The sequence below is a fragment of the Sebastes fasciatus genome, chromosome 11 (assembly GCF_043250625.1).
Source record: "Sebastes fasciatus isolate fSebFas1 chromosome 11, fSebFas1.pri, whole genome shotgun sequence".
Classification (NCBI taxonomy): Eukaryota; Metazoa; Chordata; class Actinopteri; order Perciformes; family Sebastidae; genus Sebastes; species Sebastes fasciatus.
The window spans coordinates 16,259,665-16,281,539 of NC_133805.1; the positions used below are offsets into that span (position 1 = coordinate 16,259,665).

General features: G+C 42.9%; 1 protein-coding gene across 2 annotated transcripts in view; it reads right to left on the bottom strand.

Moving 5' to 3' along the window:
* The window catches only part of ece2a (endothelin converting enzyme 2a), a 90,318-nt gene that overhangs the window by 39,066 nt on the left and 29,377 nt on the right, over nucleotides 1–21,875 (bottom strand). For both annotated transcript variants that reach the window (XM_074651116.1, XM_074651117.1), the window contains exon 3: nucleotides 4,579–4,862. In XM_074651116.1, the coding sequence (XP_074507217.1) occupies nucleotides 4,579–4,862 (284 nt within the window). The remainder of the gene's footprint in view (nucleotides 1–4,578; nucleotides 4,863–21,875) is intronic.

Consider the following 21,875-nt stretch of genomic DNA (forward strand, 5'->3'; position numbering starts at 1 on the left):
GAATGTTGTTTTTTTTGTTGCGAGAAATGAAAGTAGGCTCTGAAACCACCTCCCACATTTCTGCAAAACACACATATATACACGAACACAAACTGGAATCGTGACTGCTGTACCCATACGAGCGACAGCGAGAGAGCAAAAATACACCAGCGCAGAGAGCTATCGACTTCTCTGTGATTACACACACACACACACACACACACACACCCGAGTATTTGCACACATAAAGATACACAACACTCAGAGTGCAGCAGAAAGAGAACATGAACACAATCACACATTACCATCTCCGCAGAGCCCTCAGCATAGAGCAGGTGAGAGAAACGAAAAGTGGAAATGAGGGGAAAACAGAGTGAGAGGCAGAAGTGAGAAGAAGAGATGGTGTGGAGGGAAGCAGGTGATGATGACTGAGAAGGAGCTCGACTCTCTGTAATGGCTTTCAAACAGGGCTGCTTCGTGAGTTCGGCTTCGCTTCTTTTGAAAGGAAGTCAAATACTCCCATCTGTCCCCCATACACACTCACTGATCCTCCTTTAAGACTTCCTTCTGTGTGTGTGTTGCTATTGTCAGACGCTGTCCTTAAAAACTTGGCCTATATACAGCGCTGTGTATGCCTTTGTTTACTCCCTGAGTCAAGCTTGGCCCTGGTTAAGCTCGTAGCATTAAAACCTGAGTTGATTTGGGGTGATCAAAACATCCTATAAATACTTCAGTCTGATAACAATTTTCAGGCTTCATCTTCTCTCTGGGATGACTGCCATAAATACATGCTATGTATCATGCCAATCCCTTTATGTTATATTACCCAGTGACTGCAGAGTGCTGTATTAATTAAGGTTGTCAATATCTCAAAAAAACTAAACGTTCAAACTACTTCCAACTAGCTGTAATTTGGGCTGCAAACTGACTACAAAGCACAAAATTACAAAGCTCTCAAATCTCCGGCAACTTAAAGGGACTGTTTGTAACTTTTTAAGCGTATAAATGTAGCGGGTCGTCACACATGCGCGTTCGCATATGCACGCTCGCGTGTGGCCGGAGCCTCGTCTCCGCTGACTGCTCTCCTTCACTTAGACAGCGCGCGCGTCCTCGCTGTCTCGCTCCACCTCTAGACGTGAACGCGCGCTCACGCCACACTGCAGAAGAGTTAGTTTAGCTCTGAGAATATCTAGTGAATGTACAGTGGACGTTTGTGCAGAAATAAATGCTGCAGCTCCTCCAGACCAACAGAGGTTTCCTGTGTCTTGTGAAGTGACGGAGCTCCACATGGAGTTACGTTATCGCCTCCCTCCTGCGCCCGCAGGGAGACAACGGGTGCCGGCAAGCAGGCAGCGGAGGAGAGGCTCCGGTTGCCGGTGTCTTCCTGCGGCGCAGGAGGGAGGCGATAACGTAACTCCATGTGGAGCCCCGGAGGGTGAGGCAAGAAAAGCCAACACTAGGATCAGATCTAAATCATGTTCATGGAGAGACCCTCGTCTGGTCAGCTAACATTACTGCCAAGCAGCTGAAATATAGAGTGATAATGTGCTTTTAGCTGACGTGTGTCGCCTCACTGTGTTGAGCGATGCTCGTTCAGGTCTATTTAGAGCGAGCAAGCGCTGACTTTCGTTGACTTCACGGCCACAGGTGTCGCTGTTAAGAAGCATTTCTGAAAGTTACAAATAGTCCCTTTAAAGGGGTGGAACTGACTTCTCATTCAGGAAATATTACACCCAGTCTAAAACAATACAAACGGAAAAGAAGGAAGGACACTGCAAGCACATAATGGAGTGGAATAAGAAAAAAGTTCGACAAATTAAGTCAAATGCAGTTGTTGCTAGCTCCTGCAGTTTATGCCAACAAACCTGCTGACATTTTTTTTCTGTCCCACCTGCTTTTTGTTTCAGCACACGAGTAAATTTTGCCAGGTGATCGTTTTCCGTTCATTCGTTGTGCCTCTGCTGTCTCACTGGAGTGACAAGTTAACGTTACAGTTGTTTTTTACAAGGTCAGTAAAGAAACGAACATTGGGGCGCCCCGGTAGCTCACAGGCGCCCCATGTACCAAGGCTGAGTCCTTACCGCAGCGGCCAGGGGTTCAAATCCGACCCACTTTGCTACATGTCATCCCCTCTCTCTCTCTCTCTCCCACTTTCATAATCACTGTCACTATCAGAAAATAAAAGCAAAAAGCCAAAAATAATCTAATGCATTTAAGGAACGCCCCCCGCGCTACAGTACAAGACACAGCCTCTTGTACACATGAATTTAAACAGATGTTCACAGATTGAACATTCATTTTTTCCCCCACATTCAAATATGGTTGGAATTTCAAATAAAAAGTAGGGCTGTGTATTGGTAAGAATCTGGCATTACGATACGTATCACGATACAGGGGTTACGATTCAATTTATCACAATACTGTAAGCAAGCGAATATATTGTGATTTTTTAAGTCTAATTTTAGGAAAACTGTCATAGTATAAAGAACAGACCACCATATGCATAAAATCTGAGTAAAAGAAAGTTTACTTTTATAATGCAATCAGAACAGGGGGATCTGAATTTGCATTTATCACAGTTCCTTTAACATCCAACATCATAGCACTATTTTGAGAAGGCACATACACTGAGAGGGCGCAGCTCTTTGCGAATTATACAAAGTATTGAATGAGTTAATCTATGCATTTTGCATGTAAATTATTAATTAAAAATCAATCGTTTTTTTGAGAATCAATACAGTATCACAAAACATAATATAGCAATACTCGATACTTTTGATATTTTCTTACGCCCCTAATAAAAGGTGGAAATTACATTATACCACAGAGCTGCAACTAACTCATTTTCATCACTGATTAATCTGTTGATTACTTTTCAATTAAAGGCGCCCCGTGGAGTCTCACTGTGTGTATCCTTGAGGCCTGACAAACACGTCCAATGCATTTCCTTCCTCATAAAACATTTGCAAAAACCGATTCTTTAAATATTTTAAATTGTGGATGGTTTACATGCTAATGCATGCGTTTCTCAAATTTATAATAATTGTCGGTTGATTTTTTAATTAACTGACTAATACTTTCTGCACTGAATCACTTAATGCCAAATCCAAATCATCAGCATAAACTGTATGCTGGTATCCTACTGACTGCAACATTTTCAGTGAAAAGCACCAGAATATTTTCATTTATGTGTACTTTATCAGGTAAAAAGGCCAGTTTCAGTTTAAATTTGCATTAACATTAGTTGCACTTAGTCTTCTCTACCTCCATTAAAATGATTCACACAATCTGACCTTTCCCACTGTTGCATTTACTGTAATTATATATTCGGTCTTTGTATTGAGCCTAAAGTATACCTGTAATTACAAACTAAACTTTGAATTACAACTCATTTAGCTGTGCTCCAAATGCAGCAGTGAGTACATCATGAGTAATTCTTCCCCATTCAGAGCTCAGGAGTCACCTACTTCAGTTGATAGCAGCGTTCTCTTGTCTTACTGTGTCAAGGTCAAGCATGGCTAATGGCCAAAACATTGTCATTGTCACATTGACACAGTGGTGGTTAGTGCTGTAGCCAGCAGCTGAAGGGCACTCGACGTCATGTAAGTCAACTGATGGGCTGCGGAGATGGAGTGGAAATGTAAAGTGCCACTATTACCAATTTCACTGTCGGGGAGAAGTCATTTACAGATAAACTCTTACTGTAGCAGAGCATTCAAATATCATCATAGGCGTGTAAAGGCACTTGTAGCTTGTACAATACTGACTGGCAGAGGACAGAACATTATTAAAATAACAGAATAAGTAGCCTTTTTGTTCAATGTATTATCATACAACGTGATATCTTACGAACCCAACTATGATATCTTACGAAAAGTTATTGCACATTTTTTTCATGTGTTTTCCTACAAATGTCCAGCAACACGTGTTAATTTCCGTTCGTTACATGCATACAGTCGTTTCAAAATAAACTTCCGTCTTCACAGGACACAACTTGGTTAGGTCGAGGCAACAAAACTACTTAGAAACGATCGTGATTTGGGTTAAAATAACTACGGAAATGGTGTAACTTAAGTACGAAAGTTACGTGACATAAATCAACGTTGACTTCTGGTTTCACATGGAATATGAACACCGGCCTCCTGGGTGAAAGTCCGGTATTTTTTGACCAACCAACCCACCCCAACCTCCTCCCTACGCGGTGTTTGTCGATTACGTGGATTACATAGGGGCGCTATATGTTAAATATAGTTTGTGTGTTTAATTCTTCTAATTCATTTGAGAATAACACAAACGTATAAAACTTTGTTCTAGGATTTTATCCAAGTGCAGATCAGTCAATTCTGCGACACAGCTGAACTGTAATTACCATAATAATGGTATTTGAAGGTTGTACTTTAGTATTCAGCTATGGCAGCTGAATTGTGGAATCTCTGTTTCAGTACGTAAACACACAGACGTAGAACACAACAGAACAGAAACACCAGTGTGTTTATACTAAAAATATCCCAGCGAATGTTTTGCCAAAAATGGCAAGAATTCCAAATAAAACTTGTAATCTCAATTCAAGAAATATTCAACCCTTATTAGGATTCATACCTCTGTGAGCGCTTGGTGAATGAGACCGGCAGTGTGAGGGGACACCTCCCAAGGTGTCTTCTCTTCCACCAGGATGGCATCAAGCGTGGCCTTCTCTAGGACGACATCGAAGGACGCATCAGGGAAGGAAAGCTCGCGCATGTCCATCTGATGCCAGGTCATACCCGGGCAGTCGCTGTTCCTGGCACTCATTGCGCTGATGCACACAGAGGAGTAGTCGATGTTGGTGATGGAGTGGTAGCCGGCACTGTACATGTCGCCGCTCATAGTGCTGTTTCCACAACCTGAGAGAAAGGAAAGGATAGAGAAGTTAAAGTGGACCTGAGACATATTGGGAGAGGAAAGAAGGTAGGAAGAGGAAGAACAGAGAGGAAGAGACCTACACCAACATGTCTCTGATGAATCCCCAGTATGCTTTTCAGTATGAGTATACATTGGTGTGATCATTATAGCAACACCATATGATCAAACAGCAAATTCTCATCATGGCCACAAAGACCGCTCTGACTGGGACCACCTCCTGTGATTGATGAGACACATACGCACACAGTGTCTCTATTTGATCAAGCTGCCGTTCAATCATGAGCAGCAAGCAGAGATGGAAACCTCCCACTCCACAGGACCATATGGGCGCTCATATATGTGTGCTCAGGGGGGGTGGGGAGCATTCTGACATGACCTCAGACTGCACAAAATCTGTCACAAGCAACAAGGTTTCAACTTGTAGCTCGTCACCGGGAGACCGAGGGATGAAAGCCAAGGAGGGAAATGAAAGAGGACAAAAGAAAAGTGAAGATTGCCTCTCATGTAGCAAGACAAGATGAAAATAATCTACTGAATGCTGCATCTCACCTTTCGGATCAGATGACTCATAGATTGTGTAGATGGAGGACGAGGAGGAGGAGGAGGAGTGGGTGGAGGCATATACAGTACACTCTCTTGATGCACATGTTCACTTTGAGTAAAAGGTGTAGCTCATGTGTGTTAGCCTTGGAAATGCTCATATTATCTTGTACTTATGAAAGTCTGAGCTTGTGTACATCTGTGTTTAAGGCTATCCTCCTGGGAAGGAGGGGTTGAGAGTGTGATAGGTGGGGCTGTGACTTCCAGCAGCACGTTGGCACCGACACCTCCCTTGCAAACGTGTGGCTGACGCTTGTTATCACCTTACTGCTTCGACTAATTACCAGTCTCTAAAAGCTACATGTGTGTGTGTGAGCGCGTAATACTGATTCAGTTAGCAGCCTCACACATTAAACAACACATTTAGGTGTGTGTGCGCGCAGTATGAAACTTTACATGTATGTTGTACACTCATAATAACATGTATATGTCTATCAAACATATAGACATACAAGGACAACAGAAAGGCAGCAGATAGGAACTATGGAAACAGAACTAAAGTGACAAGGAGAGAAGCAACACGAGCCACAGATGCATTAAAACATTGCCAAATGCACTCCACAAGTGATAGAGTGTGTTAGCTGTTTATGCACGCACATTTGTATGTGTGTGTGTGTTCCAGACATCAGAGGGCTGGAGCCATGTTGTCCCGTGATGGCTATCCCCGTGACGTTGGCTTCAAAACAAGGGAGGAAATATGTCAGCGCTTGCTCGTCGCACTCAAATCACGCTTTCTTTATGGACGGCTGGAAGATGAGAGAATGTGTCGGGGGTTGAATTACACAGGCTTATTTTAGATAAGTTTAATCTTGCTTTGCGTGTTGCCAAAAGCAAGCAACAGGTTTGGAAAATACATTTTGCATGGAGGAGAGGCGGGCTGGCAAACAAGATATGACTTTTAGGGAGCACTTAAGATTCTTTCCATCTCAAAAATGAGTCAGAAAAACGCCATAAAACATAGCGGCATCGTCCTTTTTTGGAAACAAGGACAATCAGTTTACATCTACTGTTCAGTTTATGGTGAAAATGAAGGTCCGTGGCCTCGTTTCATGCCCAGGTTTGGTGCTCTCCAGAGTGGGTGAAATCCCTCCCGCACTCCCCTCTCAAATCCCCAAGCATGCCAGACATTGTTTCCGAAGGGTTCCCCCCGCTGACACAGCTATGTGTGTGTGTGCGTGTGTGTTTTCTTTTTCCATGCACTCGGATCTGAGGAAGGGGTGTCACATGACAGCTCATTCCTAGGGGTTGTCACGACAATTATAGTTGCCAGGCTGTCATCAAGGACACTACTCTCATTTTTGGGTCTGTGACATCAGCCGGTGCCCCCCGCAACCTCTGACCTTCACACACACACTTGCTCAGCAACTCACCTGCACACTTGCAAACACATAAACACACATAGCCAAAGAAGAGGTTTGACAGGATGTGCTGCATTTATGTGTGTGCGTATGGGGGGAGATCCTACAGTGTTTGTGTCACACGCGTTTATGTGACAAAGGTTTATTCAGGATAGCAGGCCAATCCAGGCCAGGCCAGCGCAGACTGGAGTCTGTTTTCTCTCCAGCTGGAAGCGAGAAAGCTAAAACCTCCTGATAGCGCATCCTAACTGGATTATCCGCAGCGGCAGAGAAGGAGACTAAAGTTAGACGTGTCATGTCACCTCGTTCTGCTGGCTGTGTGGGTGTGCATGTGTGTGTGTGTGTGTGTGATGGAAAATTTGAGTCCTGGTCTTATAAAGTATCATACCACTCATAACAAACCGGCAAAAAATAAATTGTGGTGAACATCTTTCATCGGTTTGTGACGTGTAAACTTTGTTAGTTCATGGGTTTGTTTGTCTCTGTGTCCATTTATACAGGAAATTCTGCACAAACAAGATTTTTTATTTTTTATTTTTTTAAATAGGAGAAGAAGAAAACCAGCTGTTAGAAAACAGAGATGAATGTTAGCCAAACATGGAGGTGGCTCCTTCCTGCAGACGAAGAGATGCTCGGTGCAACAATGGTATCAGGTTGCATGTCTGGCCTGACAAACCCTTTTATATTCAAGAAAAGGCTTGACACGCGCCCCTCACAGGAAAGGAAGCCTCAGAGGTAATCCACTGGAATAACGCAGCATTCCTCTGCAGCTTGTACACGGTTGGATTACTGAACATTGTACAGTTAAAATTATTTTTTTCCACTGAAGGGAAAAGCTAGTTCATCATTCAATCTATAAAATCCATGTCATAAAAAAGATGAAAATAGACATTATTATATTGCAAATAGCAGAACACCTACGATAAAATCCTGAGTTTTTAAAAGTGTAACTGACACCTAGGGATATTTATGGGATTTTCCACAAGGAAAAACCCCATTCAACACTTTGCTGCAGTAAATCATCAAGCTGGCTGTCTATGTGGGTGCTCATCTCATTTATAGCATAAGCGTATAGTGTTACAGCAGAGTGTGCATTGGTAAATGTAAAACTGTCCTTTAATGATTACTTAAAGTGTTTGCATAAGCTTGTTTTTCATCTAGAAAGTGCTGCTCCAGCATTACCTTTAATACTTTGTTCAAAAATGTGTCCAAAGTTACGCAATCACATCCTGATTCGGAATCAGCCCGTCCTCACACCAAAAATGTCAGCTCAAGATTTAAGCTTCCCTTAGAGTAATATCATTAGTTTAAAGTCGAGTACATTGACTCTTACGCAACATGAACTGCTGGAGATTTGACCTTTGGGCTATCAGGTGACCTCCGTCCCCATAAACATCGACTCTCCAGAGTCCATTTATGGTCAGGAGGGGTGGTGGGTGGGGAACCCCTGCGAGTGAGCCAGCGGTGTGAAATATCAAAGCTGCTATCTCCGAGGTGAGACGATCGCAGCAGTGGAAACTCCATGATGTCAGAGGCATGCAGGGCGCTCAGTCGCATACCAGATTGGTTTAGACACATTATGGATGGGGACTGTGGGCAGCGCTGATGAAAGGTGATGTTCGCATGTGCTCCTTAGCAACAACGCTGAGCCCCGCCGCCGCCCCTGCACACCCCGCAGGCTCCGGGCTAGCCCGAGGTAAACTGATGCCACGGTGACGCTTCACAAGGTTCAGCTGCAACTACTGTAAATGTCAACATGTGAAAAAAAAGAGCCCATGTGGGGTGTTTGTTTTTCTGTGTGATTGTGTGTGTGCATTAATCACGTGGCTGCCGGTAAGTGTATGCTTAGTGCCCGGGCGGATGTGTTGATATGGTGTGTTGTTTGTCAAAAAGAAAATCAGACATTAAACCTTCACTAAGATTACGTATATTCAACAAAAATAAAGAATTTTCCATAATGTACAAACATGAAGCTAACGTTGGTGTGCACAATGTGTGACTGTGACTGGTCATGCCAGGCTATTAGAAGCCCGCACACGTGTCTGTGAGTGTGTGTGCGTGTGCGTGTGCGTGTGTGCGTGTGTGTGTGTGCGTGCGCGCACAATGACAATGATGGAAGTAGACAGTGTCACACTGGGCCTTGTTTTAACCAATTATCTCTTATTATCTTCCCTCCAAGTTAGTGTCCTCTGTTATCTGATTAATTAAGCATACGCAGTTATACGACAAGCATTTGTTGACATTTACATGCAATCACAGACACGCACACGCACACGCACACGCACACACACACGTCTTTATTTGACCTATATAGACTCTAAAAGGGGAACTTCTGAATTTTTCAACCTGGCACCGTCATTTACGTCCAGTAAAAGTGCTTGCTGTTGCCATGACAGGCTCTGATTGTTATTATAAGTGTCTGACATTATGGAGAGATTCTCGCTGAAGGAGAATTCTGGTTCTGAAATCTCGCGAGGTGACGTGTTGCCGGAAGACAACGGTGGAGTTTGTTGTGTTGTACAGAAAGCGTAGCTTAGTGTTATCTAAATGATTTTTTATGTCATGGCTGAATATTTAGATGATTTCGACAACGTGGATGAGGTCTTTGAATTCGATGGCCGCCCGTATTTATTTGAGCCAGAGTATACGGATATTCAGATTTCACAACGACACTTCTACTTGAGCAGGACTTGGACACAATAACAAACAGACCGGATCAAGCGAAAGGTAAGAAAAACATTTTATTTCTCTGTGGAAAAATAGGGTCCAGGTTGAAAAATACCGAAGGTACCCTTTAAGGCTGGGGTATTCTTGAAATGAAGTAGTTCGAACGACATGCCATCCGACCACTAGGCAAAAGTAAATAAAGCAAAAAAAAGCATATAGCTGCTCCGAATGGTCATACGCGAAGACAGGATTTTATAGAGAGTCTGACATGTAATGAACTGAAGGAATAGAGATAACTTTTCTGACAGTCTAACCTTGAACACATTCATGGTGTTGCACTTCAGCATGAGTTTCCGATTAAAAATGCACAATTTTCCAAGAGTTGTGCTGACTGAAACTGTCTCACAGCGTGTTGGATCTCACACTGAGACAGAGGAGTGAGAGTGGAGAAGATTCAGGAAGGAAGGAGGGGAGGTAGCGGTGGAAAAAAATGGAGGAAGATAAGACACCAGGAGAGAGGCAACACAAGGAGTAATACAAATTAAGGAACAGTGGGTGTGAAGGAGAAGTCGTGGAACGGGAGAGAGGGAAAGCAAAAGAGGTCAAAATAAATTGAAGAGAAAAAGAAAGCAATGAAAGGATAGAATATTTTTCATGACAGAAAAAATAATGACAAACTACTAAAGCAAGACAAGGGCAAACACGGGGAGATGAGGGAGAAAAGGAGGGCAGGGGAAAGAGATGCGTCTTTATATTACATATGAAGGAATATTTAAATACTAGGGCTGTCGAAGTTAACGCGACAATAACGTGTTTAAATAAATTTGTTTTAACGGCACTAATTTCTTTAACGCAATTTTTACGGGGCTCAGTTTCAAAGCTAGAGTGAAGATGCTGACATCGTGTGAAACTACAAAACCTAAAGAATCTATTGGTACCAACCATGTCATACGAGCTTGTCGCGAAGGAGGCTAAATAACGCTCCAAACTTTGGCGAGGAAAGCTGACAAGGCCATTTTCAAGGGGGTACATTGACCTCTGACCTCAAGATATGTGAATGCAAATGGGCTCTATGGGTACCCACGAGTCTCCCCTTTACAGACATGCCCACTTTATGATAATCACATGCAGTTTGGGGCAAGTCATAGTCAAGTCAGCACACTGACAGCTGTTGTTGCCTGTTGGGCTGCAGTTTGCCACGTTATGATTTGATCTGATATCTGTCATTGTTTTGTGTTGCTAATTGATTTCCAATAATAAATATGTACATACATTTGCATAAAGCAAGCATATTTGTCCACTCCCACGTTGAGTATTAAATACTTGACAAATCTCCATTTAAGGTACATTTTGAACAGATAAAAAATGTGTGATTAATTTGCCATTAATCAAGATTAATCATGGAAAATCACGAGATTAATTGCGATTAAATATTTGAATCGATTGACAGCCCTATTAAATACACATGTGTCTTGGTATGTAAAAGCTGATCTGAACACAGCCTCATCTTTGCATCTACACCAGATATAGATATTCTGTGTTTTTCAAGCAGTTTCAGATGCTCCGGAGAAGTTGCATCAGCAGCGAGGCCAGATGAAATTCTCTCAAAAGCTCGGCTCTTCCGGCAAGTTCTCCTCACAAGTCTCTTCATCCCTCCGCTCACAAAAGCAAACCTCAGTTACGTAACCGGGTATACGAGATAATTAGTGACTGAATAATTAAGCGTGTGCCCGTGACAGTGTGACTGTTTGAGTCTGTGTGTGCGTGTCTGTGTGTGTGTGTGTGTGTGTGTGTGATGGAGGACTTTTGGAAGGACTCCATTGTATGAATCTGCCTCTCCGCTGTGGCACAGAGCCTAAAGCTTCTCTCAGATCCAAAAACACCAACAGGCACCAGGAACGGGGGCTTAGTAAATGGCAACGAGGAGCGAGCCATCTTTTCTCTCTTTTTAGCCAGAACTAACAGATATTGAAAGCCACCCACCTCCCTCTTTATATTACTATTTATGCCTTGTTTCCTTTCCTGCCAGAATTCATACAACACCACGAGTCAAGCATTTGCTGCACATAATATACATTTTTGAACATTGGAAGTGCTTTACACTTCACCATCTGCTCAAAGAAAAACACTCGACTGTGGAAGCTGCAGCATTACTGTCTGCATTTAATGCCCTCTCTGTCCTTAGGGGGGGGGGGTCAAACAAAACAGCCCAAAAAAAAACTGCGGTTAAAGTCTGGTGATCAAGAACCATGAGATAGAACAGTAACATGACGTCTGGCTAGCTGTCAGACAAAGTGGGGGAGATGAGAGCAACAGGGGTGACTAAGAGTGTGAGTGAAAGACAGACAGACAGACAGAGAGGAGTGTGTGGTTGAGAGCCCAAATGATGTCATTTGATCTGCTGTGTAACTGAAGAACTAGTGGGGGCACACACACACACACACACACACAGCATGAGTCAGGTGTGTCACTGCAGGTCAGGTCCTTTTAAAGGATGATACGGTGACCTGTTCTACTTCCAGAAACAACAGCAACAAATGATCCCTCCCCCTTAAAATAATACATAATGGAACAATGAAGCTATATTCGTAGCTATTGTGTCTCATCTCTGTCTCTCCCTCCCAGTTTCCATCCCACTGAAGTGGCTCCACAAAACTCATGACATCCATCAACACCACACACAGCATATCGAAGCACAATCACCATCACATTATGACACCCTCTGTCACAAATACAGATGGATGACAAATTAAAATCTCTGGATCTCTACTGGAAGGATGAACACCGTTCTTCCAAAAGATATTCCCTCATTCGGTGTTTAGATGATGGTCTCTCCAAAATCTATAGATTCAATAGGAGGTAGGATCTGGTGGTGGCATATACGACACATTATGATTCATATCATTTGGTCTAAAAGTGAAGCCAGTCACATCCAATGCGGATGTACGGAAGTAAACTTGCATTCTTTCGAATAGCCAGCAGGGGGCGACTTGTCTGGTTGCAAAAAGAAGTCTGATTGTATAGAAGTCTATGAGAAAATGAGCCTACTACTCACTTGATTTATTACCTCAGTAAACATTGTAAACATGAGTTTATGGTCTCAATCGCTAGTTTCATGTCCTATTCAATACAGCATGATGTTCATTTAGTAAATTATGGTCCCATTTAGAGTCAAATAGACCATAAAGCAGGGGATGCTTTAGGGCGTGGCTACCTTGTGATTGACAGGTCACTACCACGGCTTTGTGAAAAGTCATAAACGTTAACTGCAACATTTTGGTCGCCTAAAAATTTCTTATTCAGTGTTCGGTTGTAGGCTACTTAGCTCCACCTTCTCATATCACTTCTGGTTGCAAAAACCTGGGTTGCGTCTGAAATTCCATACTAACATGCTATTTAGCATGCTAAAACAGTATGTGAGACATTTTAGTATGTCTGAAACCTCAGTATGAAACCAATAGTACACAAATTGCATACTATTTCCAGTGAAATATTACAGTATGCAACGCTGGACACTACGGTGGCATAAATATCCCACGATGCAATGCGGTAGTGATGACAACATTCATAACGGACGTTGACAGACAGCTCTGTAACGTCCATAAAGCTTCAATTTAACTGTAAGTATAAGATTCCACTTTGCTAGGCGTAATATATATTTTAAATTAGTTCAGACTTTGATTTTCACAAATCATCGTTTTGGTCACATGAGGTCGGCACGGGTTACCATGGTTACACGTCTCCAACTGGCAAGGAGGCTCTCAGGAAGTGACGACATACATACTACTGTTTATTCACACAAGTGTATGTTGAACGATAGTACACATTTTGGCGACATCACGGTGATTACGTCCACTTCTTATATACAGTCTGTGTTTAATACCCTCAATGTTCCTCAACATAGAGACACAGGGCTCTCTGAGATAATGTAATGATGATGGGTTCACGTTATGGTCATTAGTTTTAATTATTTTGGCTTTGTTTCTGAGAAATCCAATTCCATCAGTTTGGCACAGAAAATAGCAAATGACACCCAGGAGAAGCAAATTCAAAATCATTTCAGTTGGGAACAAAACAAGTTGTCATAGTTGCCAAATTCATCCAAAATGGACCCAGAATCTGAAAGTGAATTAATTTCAGCAGCAGATTATATAATCACATTTTTTAAAAATGGGAATCTTTAGGCTTGTGTCTTTTTAAACAAAGAACCATATATCACCTTGTACTCACTAAAGGGAAAACTGTGTGCTGAGGGTTACACCCTGAAGAAGGCTGTTTGTGCCGCTACACGTGGGTTGTTACCCAGCTCAATCTGAACATGTACCAGTAATAAAGGCTTTTTATTTTTTGCCAGAAGAGTGCCTTGGACTCCCCCTTTTTTTAACCTTTGTGTACCCCACCAAAGAGCACATTCATCACACTGATTTGAACATCCGAGCACTCTGGACTTTTTCCCTTTTTTGACCGTTTGTACTGATGATTCACGCAGGAGCCTTGAAAGTGCTCCAGCTACCAGTCACCTAACATTGTCTATTCAGAAAATGAATGGGACACTTTGCAACTCTATGTATGGAAGCATCTGCATTCAATATCCTCAATTTATTTATTTAGGTTTTTCCTCTAATTTGTCCCACGCTACTTTTTCGCTGAACACCAAACCTCCAATACATTACCATGGTACTGAACGTGACACCTTTCACCAATTCAACTCAGCAGCACCTTGATGATCACAGGCGGTATTTAATTTCACCCCAAAAGCAAACACAATACCAGCTCTCTCAATCATCTTTAATAACCATCGTTTGCCATCTTATCACTGCAGTGGAAATATTCATATCGTCACAGCCTTCGTCAGGTCATACTACCTACATGAGACACAGAGAACTGGGCTGTTTGCTTGCACAGTTGTGTTAGCAGCTGTGTCTGTCAACAGCTTTCCCCTCTCACTCCCCTTGATATTCATTACAGCCACGCTGAGTCAGTTGCAGAGGCACCAATATTTATTTTTCCGTCAGGCTATTCTAGCAAGAAAAGTATGTGCTTGTGTGCGTGTCTTTGTGTGACCACGAGCGGTACTGTTTGTTCTCTTTGACTGGCAGTGTTTTAATCCGTCAGTCAGTGGTGGCGCAGCAGAGAGGAAGGTCATGATTCAGCAAGAAAATGTGAGTGTGTAAATGTGTGTGTGTGTGTGCGCAATCAGGTTCACTGGAATAATTTCTCTGCACCCTTTAATCTGCGATTATTCCACCTCACCTGTACTGTGACCTGCACACACACACATACAGTAGATAGAAACAACTAGAGCAGAGAAAGACTCACAAACCATGTGATAAAGTTAAAAAAAAAGCAGCTCTAGTTTGTTCCACTCTCCAAACATCCCCCACTAACATACTGTACGAAGCTATGAGATGAAAGACGCATAGAGACATCACTGTCACTGTCAGGTACCTCCTTGTAACTGTATGCAATAAGGGTTCAGTGCAGACTGCCTCAGCAGGAGAACACAGTGCGGTATAACAGTACAGATTAGGCAAAGTCAGGGAGATGGAGTGTGTGAAATGAGACTCAGAAGATTCAGAGACTAGCTCGCAAAGATTCCTCAGAGATTTCATGACAGTTAGCACAACATACAGACGTAGGCAAAGTTGTTGGTAACGTTCCGTTAAAGAGAGAAAAACCCACAATGGTCACTGAAATAACTTGAAACTGACAAAAGTAATAATAAATAAAAATTCACTGAAAATTAACTAATGAAAATCAGATATTGTTTTTGAATTATGGTTCAGCAGAATCATTTAAAAAAACAAACTAATGAAACTGGCCTAGACAAAAATGATGGTAACATTAACTTAATATTTTGTTGCACAACCTTTTGAGGCAATCACTGCAATCAAGTGATTTCTGTAACTCTCAATGAGACTTCTGCACCTGTTGACAGGTATGTTGGCCCACTCCTCGTGAGCAAACTGCTCCAGCTGTCTCAGGTTTGAAGGGTGCCTTCTCCAGACTGCATGTTTCAGCTCCTTCTACAGATGTTCAATAGGATTTAGATCAGGGCTCATAGAAGGCCACTTCAGAATAGTCCAATGTTTTGTTCTTAGCCATTCTTGGGTGTTTTTAGCTGTGTTTTGGGTCATTATCCTGTTTGAGGACCCATGACCTGCAACTGAGACCAAGCTTTCTGACACTGGGCAGCACATTTCGCTCCAGAATGCCTTGATAGTCTTGAGATTTCATTGCACCCTGCACAGATTCAAGACACTCTGTGCCAGATGCAACAAAGCAGACCCATAACATAACCGAGCCTCCTCCATGTTTCACATTAGGTACAGTGTTCTTTTCTTTGGATGCTTCATTTTTGCATCTGTGAACATAGAGCTGATGTGACTTGCCAAAAAGCTCCAGTTTTGTCTCATCTGTCCAAAGGACATTCTCCCAGAAGCTTTGTGGCTTGTCAATATGCATTTTGGAAAATTCCAGTCTCGCTTTTTTATGATTTGGTGTCCTCCTGGGTCGTCTTCCATTAAGTCCACTTTGGCTCAAACAGTGACGGATGGTGCGATCTGACACTGATGTACCTTGACCTTGGAGTTCACCTCTAATCTCTTTGGAAGTTGTTCTGGGCTCTTTGGTTACCATTCGTATTATCCGTCTCTTCAATATGTCATCAATTTTCCCCTTGCGGCCACGTCCAGGGAGGTTGGCTACAGTCCCGTGGACCTTAAACTTCTGAATAATATGTGCAGCTGTAGTCACAGGAACATCAAGCTGCTTGGAGATGGTCTTATAGCCTTTACCTTTAACATGAAGGTCTATAATGTTCTTTCTGATCTCCTGAGACAACTCTCTCCTTAGCTTTCTGTGGTCCATGTTCAGTGTGGTACACACCATGATGCCAAACAGCACAGTGACTACTTTTCACCCTTTAAATAGGCAGACTGACTGATTACAAGTTTGAAGATACCTGTGATGCTAATTACAGGACACACCTTAGTTCAATATGTCCCTATGGTCACATTATTTTACATCTTTTCTAGGGGTACCATCATTTTTGTATAGGCCAGTTTCATTAGTTTGTTTTTTTAAATGATTCTGCTGAACCATAATTCAAAAACAATATCTGATTTTCATTAGTTAATTTTCAGTGAATTTTTATTTATTATTACTTTTGTCAGTTTCAAGTTATTTCAGTGACCATTGTGGGTTTTTCTCTCTTTAACGGAACATTACCAACAACTTTGCCTACGTCTGTAGATGTTACAACGACATTTTACTGCCCGAAAAACTACAGGTTTCAGCCTTTACTTCTATATTTGTGTGTGAGGTAAGACTTAAATGGGGCCAAAACTTAGAAAAACTCAGTGTTGCTGGATAGTGTGACACATGCTGGGAACAAGAACACAAATACACAAATAAATACACATGCATAGACAAGCACAGACGCACTGTTGTGTAGAGGGGGAAGAGAGGGTAACAGCAGTATAGGCATTTTCAATTAGCCACCTACCAAGACCACGTCTGTGACAAAACAAACTGGACGAAAAAGCACAGGTATTCTCAAGTTTTTCAACACACACACACACTCATTATGAGCACTCATCTCCCTGCCCTTACACCCCAACACACACAAAACTACTTAACACACACACACACACATGCACGCAGAAGCTCAAACTTGACTGGTTAATTTTCTGCCTGGTTGGCAGGCGAGTTTGTCAGTTCAAGGTGCCTGCGTTCTATATGTAAATGGCTCTGTTGCCTGACCTTGGTGTGATTATGCATATGGATCGGGTTTTGCAGATGAGAGCCGAGCCCAGTGTGGGAGCTTTATGGCTGACCAAGCATATTGATCCCTGCAGGAGGAAATAGCATGTCTCTCTGCAGTGTCATTGTGTCACGGTCTAATCTAAATCGGAGGTCTGAATCAGGCGTGCTGATAGAAATTCAGCACCTCAAGACAGCAGCTCACTCTGGGCCCTGAAACACTCTAAGCCCCCTAAATCACTCCGTGTAATTTATAGTTTGCATGGGCTTTAACTTGTTATAGCACCACTGCAACTCTACATGTGCTGCACATTATCATTACATGACTTTGCTTGCTGATCACAAAATACAGGTGTGTTTATTAAGGATGCACTGATATCGGGCTGACACTGACTCAAATAGCTGGATCGGGTATCAGTGGCATTGGGGCCGATCTATTCAATTCAATTCTATGTTCATATCCGATATGCATTATATACTGGAATTTTAATTCCTGTTTAAGTTTTGACCAATTTGTTGCTGCATTTAAAAAGTTCACACTTGAATTGTAATTCCTGTTAATTTTTTGAGGATTTAAATTTATTATTTTGAAAATAAATAACAATTCAGTACATTTATATCTATGTATATATTTGTTTCATTTTGTTTTACAAAGTTAGGAAAGCAATGTTCAAGTCAATCCTGAGGTTGACTTAGACTTGAAAAAAATGATCCCAGTCACTTCCAAACTGCCACAAACAGCTTATTAATTATTAATTAAACATTGGTATTGGATTGGTAACCCTTATCGGCCAATACCCAAAGCCCAGGTATCGGGGCTGAAAAAGTCAAATTTGTGCATCCCTAATGTTTATCTACTAAAACGGAGGTGACAGCAGTTTGGGTAGGGCTGAGGGATTTGAAGTACATATCTAATTGTGATTTTTGTCGTTGTGATTGAGCCATGAATAATAATAATAATAATAATAATAGCTTGGATTTATATAGCGCCTTTCATGAAACCCAAGGACGCTTAACAAAGACATAAATAAACACAACAAATGTAACAGTAGCTAGAGGCCATAGGCCTTGGTGAAGAGGTGGGTTTTGAGGAGTCTTTTGAAGGTGTCCAGAGATGGTGCGTTGCGGATCTCTATGGGGAGAGAGTTCCAAAGTGTGGGGGCTGTCACACTGAAGGCTCTGTCCCCAAAAGTTTGCATTCTTGTGTGAGGGATGGAGAGCTGACCCGTGCCTGAGGATCTAAGGTTCCGGGGCTGTGTGTATGGGTGGAGGAGGTTAGATAAATACTGAGGAGCCAGGGCGTTGAGGGATTTGTAGGTGAGGAGGAGGATCTTGTAGGTGATGCGGGACTTGACCGGGAGCCAGTGGAGGTGGATGAGGGTGGGGGTGATGTGCTGCCAGGGCTTGGTGCGGGTGAGAACCCTGGCAGCCGAGTTTTGCACATACTGGAGCCTGTCCAGGGCTTTGCTGGGAACCCCGGACAGAACTCCATTGCAGTAGTCCAAACGGGAGGTGACGAAAGCGTGGATGAGGGTTTCTGCCACAGAGTCAGAGAGTGATTGCCGGAGACGGGAGATGTTTTTGAGGTGGAAGAAGGCTGATTTGGTGATGGACCTGATATGAGATTGGAATGATAGTGTTGGGTCCAGGATGACACCCAGGTTGCGGACTTCCGAGGATGGGGAGAAGGAACAGCCGCCAACGTCCAGGTGGAGGTCTCCAACCTTCCGGAGCAGGGCCTTGGGAGCCACAACCATGAGCTCGGTTTTGTTGCTGTTGAGTTTTAGGAAGTTTGATGACATCCAGATTTTTATTGCATGTAGGCAGTTTACAAGTGACTGTGGGGGTAGCTGGGTGGATGGTTTGGTGCTGAGATATAGTTGTGTGTCGTCAGCATATGAATGAAAGCTGAGACCGTGGTGGCGGATGATCTGACCAAGGGGGAGCATGTAGATGGAAGATGGTTTGAACCCAAGATGGTTTGAACCCAAATCCAAACTAAAAAAATGTCCTTTCAGGCATGAGTCACACTGTATTCATGTATTCCCACAATCTGGAGGTATGAAGGTGCTGGGCTCTTGGTCGACCGTCAGACGAATACTTAAATTTGATAGGGAGGCCAGCTCCTTCAACAAGGCAAAAGTGAGCATGGCTCACATACTCTCACTCACTGCTTGACCCCTGCTAAAGTAGAGCCAAAGGTTTTGCCCTTTTGAAAAATTGTAAAAAATGTTGGGCACAATGGACTTCTAACCCCCAAAAGGCACAACTACACCACACTATCAACCATGATACCAAATTTGAAGTTCTTAAGTTAAATGTTTTTTGAGTTCTACTCCGGAAACGAAATTGAAGTCGAAAAAATTCACCGTTTTTGGCCAAAATTTCAAACAATTTGGGCACCCTGGACTTCTAACCCCCAAAAGGCACAACTAAACCACACTGTCAACAATCATACCAAATTTGAAGTTCCTAAGTTATAGTTTTTTGAGTTCTGCTCCGGAAACGAAAGTGTGATACGCGAACGGACAAAAGGACGGTTGGACGGACGGATGAATACTATTATTGTATTACTGTTATTATACCCCCGCGACAACGTAGTCGCGGGGGTATAATGAGTATATTCATATTTAGCTGTGGAAAGCATTTTATGTTCAAATGTTAACTGCCAACTCCATTAAACACCATCTTTCTTGTTTATATAGTGCAGCAGTAGATACACTAAGTAGTTAAATGACATTCATTGAGATTCCATTAACCTCTGTTGCAGCTATAGCTTAATGGCTAAACCTGCTGTCAACACAACATAACAGACAATACATCAGACAAACACATGATGATTGTCTATATACACCAGGCGGTGATAGAATGTAATGGTAGCCGTGTGCAGACTCCACATTGCCCAACATTAGAGTTTCATCAGTCCTTTCATATTCATAATTGTAGAGACTATCTGGCCGTGCTTCCAACAGGTGCTCCAAAATAGTTACTGTAGTTTGTACTGACATGATAGTGTGGTTTGCCGTCTGCTTTCGGGTCGCCGGTGAGCAGCCGACAGCAGTGAAGTCGCTAATGAAGAGTGAGTCAGCCTCTGAGACAGGCTGGTGGATGAAGACCGTGATTAATGCTGCATGCTTCATCCCCTCCTCTGGTGTGCTGCTACACGCAATATGCCGATGCCTCATCTCTACTCTCCAGCGCTCTCTGACACACTTTGATTTTCCAGCTGCTTGTCTGATGCTTCATAAGGAAACTGTTATTTATCATTGATTCAGTTCTGTCTTAATGTCTTTCAGTCATCTGCATAAGCATACAGTAGGAGTATGGGTCGCGCTGCAAGCATCTGCTGCCCGAGTGACTGAGGAACTAGACTGTACAACATGAGATGCACAAACCAAAACACACACACACACACACACACATAATCTGTTCTCACTGAATCATGACCACTTCCTGTTTGGCAGGAACTGGGTGTTCTTCGTAGGAAAAGCAAGAAACAAGAAATGGAGGAGGTGAGAAGGAGAACATGAGGAGAAGTCAGACTGTGTGTGTATGTGTGTGTGTGTGTGTGTGTGTGTGTGTGTGTGTGTGACACACACAGTTATGTGGTCGGTATCTCCCAACAGGCTCCCTTTAAACACCATCCAATCTCCACCTGTCTGTGACCTTTCTGCAACTGCTCAAGTCAGACCAACGCTGTGATGTCACTCACTCAGCCAAGAGGAAGTACTTATATGGTTATGGGAACAGGAACCTGCAAGACGAGCGGAGTGGAGTGTCACTGTAGTAATATCTGTGGTGCTCCGAGGCTACCTGCGGCGTGAAGAGGGCTGCTGAAACTCTCGACAGCTCTTTCCAGGCTGCAGGGGGACTGAGAGAGAGGTATGAATGACACTCAATTTGGTGGAAACGGGGAGGGCGAGAGGGATGTGAATGGCTGGGGCAATGAATGAGGATAAGAGCGGAGGAATTTAGTGGGTGGGGTAGGGAGTGAAAGGGAAGAGATGCGGAAGAAGAGCAGGCTGAGATAGACGAGTGTGAAAAGGAGTAATTGGCAAGTGCGACGATAAAGAGGAGAGAGGAGAGGCTGGAAGTGAGCGGGTGGTATGACGTATTCAGAGTCTTTCTCTGACTCTCTCTCCTGCTTTCTCTATTAGGCATCTCTGCTGCAGCGTCGACTCCAACTGCATACTTGATGAGAGAGCCAGCACAGGTCCCAAATCTCAACACACACACACATGCATTCTGTTTGATAAGGCAGCGCCAGGCTAAGCAGCGAGTCTGGCACCAGTCCTGAACCCACTGCTATCACTGTCTGACTCTCTCTCTCAAACACACACACACAAACATACATACACCAGAGATAGCAGGTTACAAGAGGGGTTCCACTGTTCTCAGCACTGTTTTCCAGTTAGGAAATATTTGTTACTGAAGATGCATTGAAGAAAAGAAACTCACCATACTGACTAAATTACAAAAAAACAGACTTCTATACTGTGCATGTACAGTATGACCACAAGTACAATAAATAAAGCCAACTAAATAGAAGTGATGCAAAACCACACATATAGACACACACACACATACATACAGTGTGTATAGTTC